General features: G+C 40.7%; 1 protein-coding gene across 1 annotated transcript in view; it reads right to left on the reverse strand.

The window, feature by feature from the left end:
• Window positions 1-18,118, reverse strand: part of TMEM132E (transmembrane protein 132E) — a 751,655-nt gene that overhangs the window by 47,284 nt on the left and 686,253 nt on the right. The window contains exon 8 of the mRNA XM_069757391.1: window positions 2,687-2,966. Coding sequence (XP_069613492.1) covers window positions 2,687-2,966 — 280 coding nt within the window. The remainder of the gene's footprint in view (window positions 1-2,686; window positions 2,967-18,118) is intronic.

Genomic DNA, 18,118 nt, shown 5'->3' on the forward strand with positions numbered 1-18,118 from the left:
CTCCTCACCGGAGGTGCCGGTATTCTAGGGGCTTATTTCAGCCAAACCCTGAATCCACATACACAAACTCCTCACCGGAGGTGCCGTATTCTAGGGGATTATTTCAGCCGAACCCAAACCACATGCAAGCATGACCACACTGGCACTGAGCTCATAACTTAGGTTAATACTAGCGCATGGCCGTGTGGCAATGCCAACCTTTTATAGCTGCAGCAACTTCAGGACCTTCCTTGAGGACCAATGGGAGCTGCTACAGTACCTGAGCAACTTCAGGACCTTCCTAGAGGACCAGTGGGAGCTGCTGCAGTACCTGAGCATGTGACCCCCTACCTATAATGAGAGGTCTTACCCTGGGCATGCTCAGCAGGGGAAAAGCAGAACTTAGTCCCAGAGACGTCTGCTCACCGCTGACCAGTACTGGCTACAATGGCTGAGCCTGGAATGGCAGCAGTAATCATCCGCACCATATCAGTCTGAGCCAGACACTGGGACCGACGTCTCCACTGAGCAGGCTCCACTGCGGCTGAATATGAATGGGAGACTGCAGCGGAGATGGTTTGAGATTCACCCTGTGCAGAGGCGGGAACTCGACCCCCAATATTGATGCTGTTGTTCAGTATGCAATGCATACATGGAGATCATATTCTTAATTCCAGTGTGCCAGTGCCTTACGTTCTGAAGGTTACAGCTGGCATTCTTTTGTCTTCAGTTTGCATGTCACTCTCCACAAGGATAAAAGATACTTCTTGGATCCCGATCAGACGCCTCTCAATCAGCCAAACCAGATCTGCACTTTGCACTGACGAGGGGCAGTACACCGAAACAAATTGAGATTCTGGTTTGGCTATTATCCTAAGTCATGTGACAAGGCTTGTTAAAGGGTTGACATTGACTGTTAGGATTGCTACTTCTAATAGGTGGCACTAGAGTTCTAGTCCTCTTCCTCTCTGAAGAGACAATTTTCATATTTCCCAGAAGAGTATTGCGCTTTAAGTCTCCTCACCTCGACATGCTTAACATGTCACTCTCCTCAAGGAGAAAGGATACTTCTTGGAGCCCGGTCAGACTCCTCTCAATCAGCCAAACCAGATCTCCATTTTGCCTTGACGAGGGGCAGTACCCTGAAACACAGTGTCTGCAAATTGAGATTCTGGTTTGGCTATTATCCTAAGTCATGTGACAAGGCTTGTTAAAGGGTCGACATTAACTTTTAGGATTGCTACTTCCAATAGGTGGCACTAGAGTTCTTTATCCTCTTCCTCTCTGTAGAGACAATTTGCATATTTTCCAGAGGAGCTTTGCGGCTTTAAGTCTCCTCACCTCGACATGCTTAATATGTCACTCTCCGCAAGTAAAAATGATACTTCTTGGATCCTTTGTCTTCAGTTTGAAATTCTTAGTAAAGTAGTGGCATTTGGTGCAACTAGAGGACTATGCCTCTTACCTACTCATGAAAAGGCAGGACGTTGTAGCATACGAAATCAGTGCTAATTTTATTTTACTTGCATGAGAAAAATGTAGGCAGTTTTACAGTATAAGAGAAACATGGCTGCATTCTAAAGGCTCCCATCAACATTAGACTAACCTTAATTTAACCTGCTAGATTTGCGCAATGGCATAATGTGTATGGAGGCCCCCAACAGAGAATTCTCAGAGTTAAAGATCCAGCATGTTAGGTTTCGGATTGCTGATACTTTTGCTTTTTAAAGAAAAGAGCTGCCAGAGATAGAGGTTTGTTGTGGCTCTCTCATAGAGAACAAGAATGTTCAAGCAGCTTAAAACTCCTATGTATAGGATAGTCTAGCGAGGTAGCAACAGGCCTAACTATTAGCCAATCCAACGTTTGATCAATAACTATCTAAAGTGTATGGAAAACTTATCTACCAGCGTTACACTTGGGTTATGTCTAGCATTTCAACTCTATCCTCTATTCTGTTAATGTCAAAAGTAGGTGGACAGGTATGGCACTTTTATGAAAGAAAACGGCCAGGGTTTTTCTAATCCTGTACAATCCCTTAAAATAAAGGCACACAATATCTTTTTCAGGTGGCTTCCACTAAAAACAGTAGAAAGAATAAACGCATGCAAAACAATTTTAAAATAAGTTGCTATAAAAATGTTCAGTCCCCCTGAACTTCTTGTAACCATTTTAGGTTTCAAACCCTCAAAGCGGTTAAAAGAAGTGACTGGTGTATTCTTTTTGAAGCTTCCGCTTGTAAGCTGCTCATTGCTGATACTTGCAATTTGTAAATAAATATAAAAAACAAATATCGATTGATGGAGGGACGTAAAATATATATGAAAAAATGCTTCAGGAAAAACACAACTGGAGTTTTCCTAAAATGTCTTTTGCTGGAAAAGCTAAGTGGGTTTGCCGGCATCTAAAAGTTGTTGTGTATGACTACCCTTACATTACTTTCTACTTTTCAACTGCTTAATTCTGAACAGCATAGAAGAATGAAAGGAAAATGTGAAGTCATATACTATAACAAAGAAAATAAAAGATTTTAGATTGCAATGGAAGATACAGGCCATATCCCAATGCACATTATTTCCAGGGTGAGGATAATAAAAAAGTATATTCTTTGACTGAACCATTCTTACTAGCTGTAACATAAAAATAGCAGGGTATAAAATTCATATATAATGTAACATAGCGAGACAAACCTCACTTGTAAACACTCACTTTGAAAATTGTTGTACCGGGTTCCTTTCCAGCCAATGTATTACTATCAACCATTTCTGCGATCTTTGGGTCTTCCACCTGCATGAAATCGTTCACCAGATCAGTAACCTCCACCAGCCAATTTGGGCCCAACATTGTGATAACCTGGTCAGTGCCTTCTGAAGAAGTGGTATGGAACTGGGTAAAGACTTGTAGCGTGGCATGCTGATATTGAAGAGTGCAACCCCGGTTTAACCTTTTATCTTCTTCATCTTCATCATCATCACTGTCACGTACTGACCTGCCATCAAATAACAATTATGAGAACATAAATCTTTATTACAAAGGACATAAAAAGAGCAAATATATCATCCTATAAGTTTCAGACGAAAATATGTAACCTTTGACTTTAAAAATACTCAAATTATTATGTTAAAAAATCCAGTACATTCGGTGGATAAAGAAATTCTCATCCTTTCTATTGCACTGTTTTAAATGAAAAAAATATATAAAATGTTGTCTATGCAAATTTCAGTTGTATTAAATGATTATAAACAAATCACATTTCTATAGCACTAGTTGGCCCATGCGAAATTTTCGCACATTGGTTGTTGGGGGCGCAGGCAATTTCAGGAAAATCAAGCTGGTCAAATGTAAATGTATTTAACGAGAAGATGAACACAAAGAGGCCTGTGTGTCACATATATATATATATATATATATATATATATACAGTATATATATATATACAGTACAGACCAAAAGTTTGGACACACCTTCTCATTTGGAGATTTTTCTGTATTTTCATGACTATGAAAATTGTAAATTCACACTGGAGGCATCAAAACTATGAATTAAGACATGAGGAATTATATACTTAACAAAAAAGTGTGAAACAACTGAAAATATGTCTTATATTCTAGGTTCTTCAAAGTAGCCACCTTTTGCTTTGATGACTAGTGTTGAGCGATACTGTCCGATACTTGAAAGTATCGGTATCGGATAGTATCGGCCGATACCCGAAAAGTATCGGATATCGCCGATACCGATATCCGATACCAATACAAGTCAATGGGACACCAAGTATCGGAAGGTATCCTGATGGTTCCCAGGGTCTGAAGGAGCGGAAACTCTCCTTCAGGCCCTGGGATCCATATTAATGTGTAAAATAAAGAATTAAAATAAAAAATATTGATATATTCACCTCTCCGGCGGCCCCTGGACATCACCGCGGGTAACCGGCAGGCTTCTTTGTTTAAAATGAGCGCGTTTAGGACCTGAGAATGATGTCGCGGCTTCTGATTGGTCGTGTGCCGCTCATGTGACCGCCACGCGACCAAGCAGAAGCCGCGACGTCATTCGCAGGTCCTAAATTCCTAGAATGAGGAGTTTAGTGCCTGAGAATGACGTCGCGGCTTGTGATTGCTCACGTGGCGGTCACATGAGCGGCACGCGACCAATCAGAAGCCGCGATGTCATTCTCAGGTCCTAAACGCGCTCATTTTAAACAAAAAAGCCTGCCGGTTACCAGCGGTGATGTCCAGGGGCCGCCGGAGAGGTGAATATATCAATATTTTTTATTTTAATTCTTTATTTTACACATCACTATGGATCCGATACCGATTCCCGATACCACAAAAGTATCGGAACTTGGTATCGGAATTCCGATACCGCAAGTATCGGCCGATACCCGATACTTGCGGTATCGGAATGCTCAACACTATTGATGACTGCTTTGCACACTCTTGGCATTCTCTTTATGAGCTTCAAGAGGTAGTCACCGGAAATGGTTTTTACTTCACAGGTGTGCCCTGTCAGATTTAAAAAGTGGGATTTCTTGCCTTATAAATGGGGTTGGGACCATCAGTTGTGTTGAGCATAAGTCTGGTGGATAAACAGCTGATAGTCCTACTGAATAGACTGTTAGAATTTTAATATTTCAAGAAAAAAGCAGCTAAATAAAGAAAAACAAGTGGCCATCATTACTTTAAGAAATGAAGGTCAGTCAGTCCGAAAAATTGGGAAAACTTTGAAAGTGTCCTCAAGTGCAGTTGCAAAAACCATCAAGCGCTACAAAGAAACTGGCTCACATGAGGACCGCCCAAGAAAGGAAGACCAAGAGTCACGTCTGCTTCTGAGGATAAGTTTATCCGAGTCACCAGCCTCAGAAATCGCAGGTTAACAGCAGCTCAGATTAGAGACCAGGTCAAAACCACACAGAGTTCTAGCAGCAGACACATCTCTACAACAACTGTTAAGAGGAGACTTAGAGCAGCAGGCTTTCATGGTAAAATAGCTGCTAGGAAACCACTGCTAAGGACAGGCAACAAGCAGAAGAGACTTGTTTGGGCTAAAGAACACAAGGAATGGACATTAGACCAGTGGAAATCTGTGCTCTGGTCTGATGAGTCCAAATTCGAGATCTTTGGTTCCAACCACCGTGTCTTTGTACGATGCAGAAAAGGTGAAAGGATGGACTGTATATGCCTGGTTCCCACCGTGGTGAAGCATGGAGGAGGAGGTGTGATGGTGTGGGGGGCTTTGCTGGTGACACTGTTGGGGATTTATTCAAAATTGAAGGCATAATGAACCAACATGGCTACAACAGCATCTTGCAGTGGCATGCTATTCCATCCAGTTTGCGTTTAGTTGGACCATCATTTATTTTTCAACAGGACAATGAGCCCAAACACACCTCCAGGCTGTGTAAGGGCTATTTGACCAAGAGAGAGAGTGATGGGGTGCTACACCAGATGACCTGGCCTCCCCAGTCACCTGAACTGAACCCAATCGACATGGTTTGGGGTGAGCTGGACCGCAGAGTGAAGGCAAAAGGGCCAACAAGTGCTAAGCATCTCTGGGAAATCCTTCAAGATTGTTGGAAGACCATTTCCGGTGACTACCTATTGAAGCTCCTCAAGAGAATGCCAAGAGTGTGCAAAGCAGTCATCAAAGCAAAAGGTGGCTACTTTGAAGAACCTAGAATATAAGACATATTTTCGGTTGTGTCACACTTTTTTGTTAAGTATATAATTCCACATGTCTTAATTCATAGTTTTGATGCCTTCAGTGAAAATGCAGAAAAATCTTTAAAAGAGAAGGTGTGTCCAAACTTTTGGTCTGTACTGTATATATATATATATATATATATATATATATATATATATATCTATATACAGTGCCTTGCGAAAATATTCGGCCCCCTTGAACTTTTCAACCTTTTCTCACATATTATGCTTCAAACATAAAGATACCAAATGTAAATTTTTAGTGTAGAATCAACAAGTGGAACACAATTGTGAAGTTGAACGAAATGTATAGCTTATTTTACATTTTTGTGGGAATTCAAAAACTGAAAAGTGGGGTGTGCAATATTATTTGGCCCTTTTAACTTAATACTTTGTTGCGCCACCTTTTGCTGCGATTACAGCTGCAAGTCGTTGGGATATGTCTCTATCAATTTTGTACATCGAGAGACTGAAATTCTTGCCCATTCTTCTTTGGCAAACAGCTCAAGCTCAGTGAGGTTTGATGGAGATTGTTTGTGAACAGCAGTTTTCAGCTCATTCCACAGATTCTCGATTGGATTGAGGTCTGGACTTTGACTTGGCCATTCTAACACCTGGATACGTTTATTTGTGAACCATTCTATTGTAGATTTTGCTTTATGTTTGGGATCATTGTCTTGTTGGCAGACAAATCTCCGTCCCAGTCTCAGGTTTTTTGCAGACTCCAACAGGTTTTCTTCAAGAATGGTCCTGTATTTGGCTCCCTCCATCTTTCCATCAATTTTAACCATCTTCCCTGTCCCTGCAGAGGAAAAGCAGGCCCAAACCATGATGTTGCCACCACCATGTTTGACAGTCGGGATGGTGTGTTCAGGGTGATGAGCTGTGTTACCTTTAGGCCAAACATATCGTTTGGCATTGTTGCCAAAAAGTTCGATTTTGGTTTCATCTGACCAGAGCGCCTTCTTCCACATGTTTGGTGTGTCTCCCAGGTGGCTTGCAAACTTTAATCATCACTTTTTATGGATATCTTTAAGAAATGGCTTTCTTCTTGCCACTCTTCCATAAAGGCCAGATTTGTGCAGTGTACGACTAATTGTTGTCCTATGGACAGACTGTCCCACCTCAGCTGTAAATCTCTGCAGTTCATCCAGAGTGATCATGGGCCTCTTGGCTGCATCTCTGATCAGTCTTCTCCTTGTTTGAGATGCAAGTTTAGAGGGACGGCTGGGTCTTGGTAGATTTACAGTGGTATGATACTCCTTCCATTTCAATATGATCACTTGCACTATGCTCCTTGGGATGTTTAAAGTTTTGGAAATCATTTTGTATCCAAATCCGGCTTTAAACTTCTCCACAACAGTATCACGGACCTGCCTGTTGTGTTCCTTGGTCTTCATGATGCTCTCTGTGCTTCAAACAGAACCCTGAGACTATCACAGAGCAGGTGCATTTATACGGAGACTTGATTACACACAGGTGGATTATATTTATCATCATTAGGCATTTAGGACAACATTGGATCATTCAGAGATCCACAATGAACTTCTGGAGTGAGTTTGCTGCACTGAAAGTAAAGGGGCCAAATAATATTGCACGCCCCACTTTTCAGTTTTTGAATCTCCACAAAAATTTAAAATATCCAATAAATTTAATTCGACTCCACAATTGTGGTCCACTTGTTGATTCTACACCACAAATTTACATTTGGTATCTTTATGTTTGAAGAATGATATGTGGGAAGAGGTTGAAAAGTTCAAGGAGGGGCCGAATACATTCACAAGGCACTGTATACATATATATATATATATATATATATTTATATGTATATATATATATATATATATATATACATATATATAGACTGTATATATGTTTTCATGAATATTTGAGCCCATGGATCCATTATATGTCCATTTTGTAAGCCGGCATGAAAATTTTGCCATACGGATGTCACACGGATGCTTACATGAGATAAAATCGCATCCTCGCACTGCACACGGATGACATACAGATCATTTCTGTGATTCTCGGCAGTGTAAAATGGACTGATTTTTTATACGTTGTGCATGACTCCAGCCTAAAGGAGGTCCCCCAACATTAACCCCTTCAAGTCGCGGCCCTTTTTCATTTTTGCGTTTTCGTTTTTCACCTCCCTCCTTCCCTGAGCCATAACTTTTTTATTTTTCCGTCAATATGGTCATTTGAGGGCTTATTTTTTGCGGGACAAGTTGTACTTTTGAACGACACCATTGGTTTTACCATGTCTTTTACTAGAAAACAGGAAAAAAATTCCAAGTGCAGTGAAATTGCAAAAAAAGTGCAATCCCACACTTGTTTTTTGTTTGGCTTTTTTGCTAGGTTCACTAAATGCTAAAACTAACCTGCCATTATGATTCTCCAGGTCATTACGAGTTCATAGACACCTAACATGACTAGGTTATTTTTTATCTAAGTGGTGAAAAAAAATTCCAAACTTTGCTAAAAAAAAAAAAAAAGTGCCATTTTTCGATACCCGTAGCGTGTCCGTTTTTCGTGATCTGGGGTCGGGTGAGGGCTTATTTTTTGCGTGCCGAGCTGATGTTTTTAATGATACCATTTTTGCGCAGATACATTCTTTTGATCGCCCGTTATTGCATTTTAATGCAATGTCGCGGCGACCAAAAAAAGTAATTCTGGCGTTTCGGATTTTTTTCTCGCTACGCCGTTTAGCAATCAGGTTAATGCTTTTTTTTTAATTGATAGATCGGGCGATTCTGAATACGGCGATACCAAATATGTGTATGTTTGATTTTTTTTTTATTGTTTTATTTAGGATGGGGCGAAAGGGGGGTGATTTAAACTTTTATATTTTTTATATTTTTTTCATATTTTTAAAAACATTTTTTTTTACTTGTGCCATGCTTCAATAGCCTCCATGGGAGGCTAGAAGCTGGCATAGCCTGATCGGCTCTGCTACATAGCAGCGATCATCAGATCGCTGCTATGTAGCTGAAATGCAGGTGTGCTGTGAGCGCCGACCACTGGGGGGCGCTCACAGCAGGCCGGCATCAGTAAACATAGAGGTCTCAAGGACCTCTATGGTTACCTTTCTGATGCATCGCCGACCCCCGATCATGTGACGGGGGTCGGCAATGACGTCATATCCGGCCGCCCGGCCGGATGCGGTAGTTAAATGCCGCTGTCTTTGTTTGACAGCGGCATTTAACAGGTTAATAGCGGCGGGTGAATAGCGATTTCACCCGCCGCTATTGCGCGCACATGTCAGCTGTACAAAACAGCTGACATGTCGCGACTTTGATGTGGGCTCACCGCCGGAGCCCACATCAAAGGGGGTGACACGGCATGCGCAGTACTAGTACGGCGCATGTCGTGAAGGGGTTAAACATAATGGTATTTTACTTAATGATCAGAAGGGGTCTGATTGTCAGGACCTTGCAAAAGAACAGTGACAGCAGCATTTTTTCCCCTCCACAGCAGCACTGCTATCTATCTGCGGTGTAGGGAAGTGCAACACAGCCCTATGTATGTGAATGGAGCAGCTCCCTGTACAGCAGTGCCACTTTGACAATAAAAATGATGAAGGAGAATTGACGCTATAACTGAGCGCATTTACACCATTGTATAATAATTGGGAATATCCCAAGTAATTAATAATATCTGCAGATTTATACAACAAAGATGAAGAGTGAATTTTCTTGCTTCGTTGAATATCTGCAGATTATTTTACCTTTTTTCTTCCCTACGTTAGGATTTTTTTTTTATTTTTGCAAGGTTGTTTCCACCAATCTCTCCCATTGGGAAACAATGTACAGTCTGAGTTATGTCAATGCTGCAGTTTTTTACTTGGAACCAGAGGTGACTCCAGGTCACCAATAAGCTGCAATCTTAGAAGGAAGATACTTTTCAATGACTGTCCAATAGTACGGAAAATCTGATGGTTCAGAACCTGTCCGGTCCCTTTTAGGCTGCATTCATTTATATCTTCTGTTTTAAAGCTGAAGTTTTAAACAGGTAAAGTTTTACTTTAAATATTTTATATGTACCTGCCTGAAATCGGCTGGGCAAGGAGTTCGGCAAGCTGGAAAGCCTCCAAGGCAAATGTTAGGATTTATTTGAGCCTTGTGGTATTGTGCTTTGGGGTAGTGTGGTGCCACCTGCAGGTCATTTGTCCTTACTGCAGTTTTAGAAAAATTAATGTTTAAAATGTATTTTATGATAACATCATGGATGTGTGGTTTGTTTGGCTATTTTCTTGCTGAAGGGGCAAGTTTACCTTTCAAATGGTGTATCATTTGGGTGTGTGGATGCAGTATGAATGGAGATACAAAGGAATCACCGAAAAAGAGTGTTTTGAAATAATATAAAAGGATTACATTTCAGGAAGCAGCATAAAGCGGTGCACCTTAGAGAAATTGTCTGATGTGGTCAAATTGGACATATCGTGAGGATATACCCATAAACAGAATATTCTCTGTGGGGAAATTGATACAAGGTGAGTCAAATTTGCTTTCAATTTTTTGTGATTCAATTCACTTGACTCAAGTAAAGTGGCGGTCTGCTGGTCTCCATTTCACTTAATCTTTAGAGGGTAAAAGGTAAGGGCAGGTAAGGGCTTACAAACTATAAAACACAGTATATATTTACTTTGCCCCTTACATATGCTGGTGTCATGGCTCTCCATCTGGTTCGTTCCTCTTTGCTTCCTCCCTCCCTCCACCTTTGGTCTTTTCTTCCATTTTTACTCTTTGGCACCTCTAGCACTGATTAGGACTCAAGGGACGTAAGGACATTTCGAGGCAACACTCGTCATGATACCATTTGAGTCACAGTCAGACTAAAGAAGACTGAAAACAGAAGAGAAGTCTGGAGTCGGAGGGATGAAGTGAGCCTATGGAGAACTGGGCAGAGAGCTGCAGCGTCAGGACATGGGGAAGGTGGGGGTGGCACAATGAGTAGAGTGTTTTATTTTTTTAATCCCTCTATTTATGTGATCTGGGGGACTGGAGAGAACTCAGAGCATAATAAACGGCTTTTACCAGAAATTTGATTTGCAGCTATCAAATTTGACACACATTGAATTTCCCAGCTGAATTTGAGCAAATCTGGCTAATTGATTTTCATCAGATTTGTTCATCTAAAGTAGTTAGTCAAGTCAGATTCACAGTGACAGCCCCTCTCCAAATGTTTTAAAACTACAACTTCCTTTGAAAAGTTTTAGTTTTGCAACAGCAAGACAGACTGAAATAAAGATCACTGTTCTAAACTATACACCTTGGAGATCCCTGTGCTAGACTATACTGACAACACTGGGCTAGACTATACAATGAAGATCACTGCTGCTCTAGACCAGGGGTCCCCAACTCCAGTCCTCAAGGCCCACCAACAGGTCATGTTTTCAGGATTTCCTTTGCATTGCACAGGTGATGCAATTATTACCTGGGCAAGACTAAGGAAATCCTGAAAACATGACATGTTGGTGGGCCTTGAGGACTGGAGTTGGGGACCCCTGCTCCAGACTATACACATTGGGGGTCTAATAATTGAAGATAACAGTACTAGACAGGAAATGAGGTGCTATACTATAGATTGGTGATCACTGGATTAAACAATATATTGGGGATAGATTCACTATACACTAGATTATATCCTAACTATACATTGTAGATCAATGCTCTAAAGTATAGATCCCTCACCTACTGTATCTTCACCCATCTCTTGTAGACTGTGAGCCCTCACTGGAGTTCTCTCTCCTCCTGTACCAGTTGTTACTTTTATTGTTTAAGATTATTGTACTTGTATTTTATTATGTATACCCCTCCTCACACGTAAAGCGCCATGGAGTAATTGGCGATATAATAGTAAATAATACTAGATTGAAGATTGTTGTAATGGACAATACATTGGAGATTACTGGAGATTATTGGAGATTACTGCCCACTAGAGTATACATTACAGATCATTGCACCAGACTGCAGACTGAAGATTCATGTACTAGACTATATATTGGCATTGGAAATTACTGCACTAGACTATAGCTTGAAGATCGCTACGCTAGACTCTACATTCAACCTATACATTGAAGATCACTATGACAGACTATAGATTGGAGAATACTGTGATAGAATACAGTTTGCACTGAATAATTGACTTAAGGGGCATTTAAACTGGAAGATGTTTGTGAACGAGCGTTGAGAAAAACACTTGTTTTACAATTATCTTACAGTGTAAACAGACTGACGATCACCCAGTAAATGAGCAAAATGATCATTCATGGGGCAAAATTATATTTCCCAGTGGCACATCGTACTGCCTAAACAGGACTCGCACTGCCGAGAACTACAGTATGTCAGCCTGTGCACATTAGGCGATCTACTAGATGGTGCAGTGCTCATCAATTACTTTATCATTTAAATGACTTCTGATCCATAAAAGTTTACTGATGTATCAGGCTGCTGATCAGTCCATGTAACTGGACCCTTAGCATTTAGTATCCAATTCTGCTACTAAAATTACTGTTTATAGTTTGATACAGGAAAGATATATACAGTGGGGCAAAAAAGTATTTAGTCAGTCAGCAATAGTGCAAGTTCCACCACTTAAAAAGATGAGAGGCGTCTGTAATTTACATCATAGGTAGACCTCAACTATGGGAGACAAACTGAGAAAAAAAAATCCAGAAAATCTCATTGTCTGTTTTTTTTAATCATTTTTTTGCATTTTATGGTGGAAAATAAGTATTTGGTCAGAAACAAACAATCAAGATATCTGGCTCTCACAGACCTGTAACTTCTTCTTTAAGAGTCTCCTCTTTCCTCCACTCATTACCTGTAGTAATGGCACCTGTTTAAACTTGTTATCAGTATAAAAAGACACCTGTGCACACCCTCAAACAGTCTGACTCCAAACTCCACTATGGTGAAGACCAAAGAGCTGTCAAAGGACACCAGAAACAAAATTGTAGCCCTGCACCAGGCTGGGAAGACTCAATCTGCAATAGCCAACCAGCTTGGAGTGAAGAAATCAACAGTGGGAGCAATAATTAGAAAATGGAAGACATACAAGACCACTGATAATCTCCCTTGATCTGGGGCTCCACGCAAAATCCCACCCCGTGGGGTCAGAATGATCACAAGAACGGTGAGCAAAAATCCCAGAACCACGCCGGGGGGACCTAGTGAATGAACTGCAGAGAGCTGGGACCAATGTAACAAGGCCTACCATAAGTAACACACTACGCCACCATGGACTCAGATCCTGCAGTGCCAGACGTGTCCCACTGCTTAAGCCAGTACATGTCCGGGCCCGTCTGAAGTTTGCTAGAGAGCATTTGGATGATCCAGAGGAGTTTTGGGAGAATGTCCTATGGTCTGATGAAACCAAACTGGAACTGTTTGGTAGAAACACAACTTGTCGTGTTTGGAGGAAAAAGAATACTGAGTTGCATCCATCAAACACCATACCTACTGTAAAGCATGGTGGTGGAAACATCATGCTTTGGGTCTGTTTCTCTGCAAAGGGGCCAGGACGACTGATCCGGGTACATGAAAGAATGAATGGGGCCATGTATCGTGAGATTTTGAGTGCAAACCTCCTTCAATCAGCAAGGGCATTGAAGATGAAACGTGGCTGGGTCTTTCAACATAACAATGATCCAAAGCACACCGCCAGGGCAACGAAGGAGTGGCTTCGTAAGAAGCATTTCAAGGTCCTGGAGTGGCCTAGCTAGTCTCCAGATCTCAACCCTATAGAAAACCTTTGGAGGGAGTTGAAAGTCCGTGTTGCCAAGTGAAAAGCCAAAAACATCACTGCTCTAGAGGAGATCTGCATGGAGGAATGGGCCAACATACCAACAACAGTGTGTGGCAACCTTGTGAAGACTTACAGAAAACGTTTGACCTCTGTCATTGCCAACAAAGGATATATTACAAAGTATTGAGATGAAATTTTGTTTCTGACCAAATACTTATTTTCCACCATAATATGCAAGTAAAATGTTAAAAAAACAGACAATGTGATTTTCTGGATTTTTTTTCTCAGTTTGTCTCCCATAGTTGAGGTCTACCTATGATGTAAATTACAGACGCCTCTCATCTTTTTAAGTGGTGGAACTTGCACTATTGCTGACTGACTAAATACTTTTTTGCCCCACTGTATCTTGGTACCGTGTTAGCCAGTAGATAGAAAAATATTTAGAATTGAGAGTCCTCAGTGGTTGATACCTTTTTAATTGCTAACTGAAAAGATGGTAACACATTGCATGCTTTCAAGACAACTCAGGCCTCTTCATCAGGCACAGACTAAAAGAAATTCTGGAGAATCACATATTTATGCACAACACATCACAGAAAAAAAAGCATAGATAAGACAGGTGACATGAAGCAGAATTACCATGACTGATAAACAGTTATGTCCATAAATATTGGACCAGTTCTTAGATAAGGAATATTTTATTGTCCTCTGATTGGGGTCTGGTTCTGTTGTGATGACCCCACATGGTCTGAGGGGCAAATTACTTAGTTGATGTAAAAAGACATAAATCCATGCAACACATTCATTCCTGCACTAAGAGTGTCAAAGATCATCATCAGCTTATATTCCCAAACTCTTGTGTTTCTCTTGGATTTGAAATGACCTTTTAATACAAGTAATTTCATGCCCATAATGTTATGATTGGGGAGACAAAAATTAACATAACATAATAAAACATTCCTTATCTAAGAACTGGTCCAATATTTATGAACATAGCTGTTTATCACTCATGGTAATTCTGCTTCATGTCATCTGTCTTATCTATGTTTTTTTTCTGTGATGTGTTGTGCATAAATATGTGATTCTCCAGAATTTCTTTTAGTCTATGCCTAATGAAGAGACCTGATCTCGAAAACTCACAATTTGTAGTCTCGAAAGCTTGCAATTTGTTACCATCTTTTCAGCTAGCCATTAAAAGGTATCAACCACTGAGGACTCTCAATTCTAAATATGGACTTTCCTCTGTCACTCTTTCTAGCAGAATTCTGCCTGCGCACAACTATATAAAACAGTTATTACTTTTTGGGAAACTTTATAGTGAAATTGGCAACAAGTAGAACAGAAACACCAATGTCATGCAGTAGCTCTGAGAAGATCTATGAGTTTTTCTTAAAATTAATAATACATGAGATTCCTGAAGCTTTACTTCGCTCCTTTACTTGCCATTTTGCATTTTCTTCATTTCAAAATGTCTGTAAAAATGGCCTATAATTGGTGTAGTAAACAAAGAAATGAAAAAGATGTTGCCGGATTCTGAACAAATGCCAGTGCTTTAGCATATGTTGCTGAAATGCCAAAATGAGTTTTAGTGAACTAACAGGATAGAAATAACAAGAGGCACAAGAGGAATACAATAAAGTCTAGGAATGCAGATAAACATAATGGAAGCAACAAAGTCTTAGAAAGTTGTGTGCGTGTGTATACAAGAGGGAAAAAATAAAATAGCCCAAGTAAGCAAGGTAATTCACATCTGCTAGCCCAAACAAAGCCATTCGCAGCTGCTCTGTACTGTATATTCTTCTTTTATTTACAATCAGACGTTAGTGTTGCTGGACCAATTAGAGGAGATTACATTAAACTGATTCGATTTCCCTTGGAACAAATTAACCAAATGCTTTGCAGAATAGCTTTCCTTAGCAGCTTCCAGTGGTCTGCAATGTTTTCATAGTGGTACTTCAGGAAAAACAAAGAAAGATTGTATAATTTTGTCTCATCATAAAGTCACGTAGTTGTGATATTATCATAATTAGTATAGTTAATAAAATGTATATGGACAGCAATCCTGACAGCAGTAAAGAAAATTGCTTCAACATCCAGACATTTTTTGGTCACATACTTATAATGGAGGTGATTAGGGTTGAGCGAAACGGGTCGAACATTTTCAAAAGTCGCCGACTTTTGGCTAAGTCGGGGTTTCATGAAACCCGATCCGACCCCTGTGCGGGGTCGGCCATGCGGTACGCGACTTTCGCGCCAAAGTCGCGTTTCAATGACGCGAAAAGCGCCATTTCTCAGCCAATGAAGGTAAACGCAGAGTGTGGGCAGCGTGATGACATAGGTCCTGGTCCCCACCATCTTAGAGAAGGGCATTGCAGTGATTGGCTTGCTGTCTGCGACGTCACAGGGGCTATAAAGAGGCGTTCCCGCCGACCGCCATCTTACTGCTGCTGATCTGAGCTTAGGGAGAGGTTGCTGCCGCTTTGTCAGAAGCAGGGATAGCGTTAGGCAGGGTCCATTAACCACAAAACCGCTTGTGCTGCAGCGATTTGCACTGTCCAACACCACCCTCGGTGTGCAGGGACAGTGGAAGTTTTTTTTTTTTTTTTTTTCCCCTCAGCGCTGTAGCTCATTGGGCTGCCCTAGAAGGCTCCCTGATAGCTGCATTGCTGTGTGTACGCCGCTGTGCAAACCAACTGCTTTTTTCAAAGCACAAATCCTCTTGTTCCTTCCTTTCTGCACAGCTATCTTTTTTGTTTGTCCACACTTTTTATTTCATTTGTGCATCAGTCCACTCCTTATTGCTGCCTGCCATACCTGGCTGAGATTACTGCAGGCAGGGAGATAGTAGCTGCCTGCCATACCTGGCTGAGATTACTGCAGGCAGGGAGATAGTAATTGTAGGACATTCCCTGTTTTTTTTTTTTTTTTTTTTTTGGTGGGAGATTAAGATTGGCAATTTGGCATTTCTGCTAGAGTGCCATCCCTGTGTGTGCCATCTCTCTCACATAGTGGGCCATAGAAAGCCTTTTCATTTTTCTGTATTTTTTTTTGTGGGGTGTATAAATTCTCCCTGATAAAAATACAGTGGGAGATTAATATTGGCCTTTGGGCTTGTGTGCCAGTCCTGAGTGTGCCATCTCTCTCACAAATAGTGGGCCATAGAAAGCCTATTTTATTTTTTTTGGGGTTTTATAAATTCTCCCTGAAAAAAAGGGAGATTAATATTGGCCTCTGGGCTTGTGTGCCAGTCCTGAGCGTGCCATCTGTGCCAGCCCTGAGCGTGCCATCTCTCTCACAAATAGTGGGCCATAGAAAGCCTATTTAATTTTTTTTTTGGTTTTATAAATTCTCCCTGAAAAAAAGGGAGATTAATATTGGCCTCTGGGCTTGTGTGCCAGTTGTGAGCGTGCCATCTGTGCCAGTCCTGAGCGTGCCATCTCTCTCACAAATAGTGGGCCATAGAAAGCCTATTTAATTTTTTTTTTTGTTTTATAAATTTTCCCTGAAAAAAGGGAGATTAATATTGGCCTCTGGGCTTGTGTGCCAGTTGTGAGCGTGCCATCTGTGCCAGTCCTGAGCGTGCCATCTCTCTCACAAATAGTGGGCCATAGAAAGCCTATTTAATTTTTTTTTTGGTTTTATAAATTTTCCCTGAAAAAAGGGAGATTAATATTGGCCTCTGGGCTTGTGTGCCAGTTGTGAGCGTGCCATCTGTGCCAGTCCTGAGCGTGCCATCTCTCTCACAAATAGTGGGCCATAGAAAGCCTATTTAAATATTTTTTTGGTTTTATAAATTTTCCCTGAAAAAAGGGAGATTAATATTGGCCTCTGGGCTTGTGTGCCAGTTGTGAGCGTGCCATCTGTGCCAGTCCTGAGCGTGCCATCTCTCTCACAAATAGTGGGCCATAGAAAGCCTATTTAAATATTTTTTTGGTTTTATAAATTCTCCCAGAAAAAAAGGGAGATTAATATTGGCCTCTGGGCTTCTGTGCCAGTCCTGAGCGTGCCATCTGTGCCAGTCCTGAGCGTCCCATCTCTCTCACAAATAGTGGGCCATAGAAAGCCTATTTTTTTTTTTTTTTGGGTTTTAGAAATTCTCCCTGGAAAAAAAAAGGGAGATTAATATTGCCCTTTGGGCTTGTGTGCCAGTACTAAGCGTTCCATCTCTCTCTCTCTTTCTCAGTCAGTGGGCCATAGAACGCCTATTTTTGGTTTTATTTGTTTTCTAAATTCTCCCTGAAAAAATCATTTTATTTTATTTGGTTTCTAAATTCTTCCTGATAAAATCATATTTTTTTTATTATTTTTTTTTCTAAAGTCTCCCTGAAAAAAAAAAAAAAAAAAAAAAAACAGTGGGAGATTAATATTGGCCTTTCTGCTTGTGTGCCAGTCTTGACTCCTGGGTGCGTCATCTCTCAGTCAGTGGGCCATAGAACGCCTATTTTTGGTTTTATTTGTTTTATAAATTCTCCCTGAAAAAATCATTTTATTTTATTTGGTTTCTAAATTCTTCCTGATAAAATCATATTTTTTTTATTATTTTTTTTTCTAAAGTCTCCCTGAAAAAAAAAAAAAAAAAAAAAAAAACAGTGGGAGATTAATATTGGCCTTTCTGCTTGTGTGCCAGTCTTGACTCCTGGGTGCGTCATCTCTCAGTCAGTGGGCCATAGAACGCCTATTTTTGGTTTTATTT

This window comes from Ranitomeya imitator, chromosome 3 (assembly GCF_032444005.1).
Source record: "Ranitomeya imitator isolate aRanImi1 chromosome 3, aRanImi1.pri, whole genome shotgun sequence".
Classification (NCBI taxonomy): domain Eukaryota; kingdom Metazoa; phylum Chordata; class Amphibia; order Anura; family Dendrobatidae; genus Ranitomeya; species Ranitomeya imitator.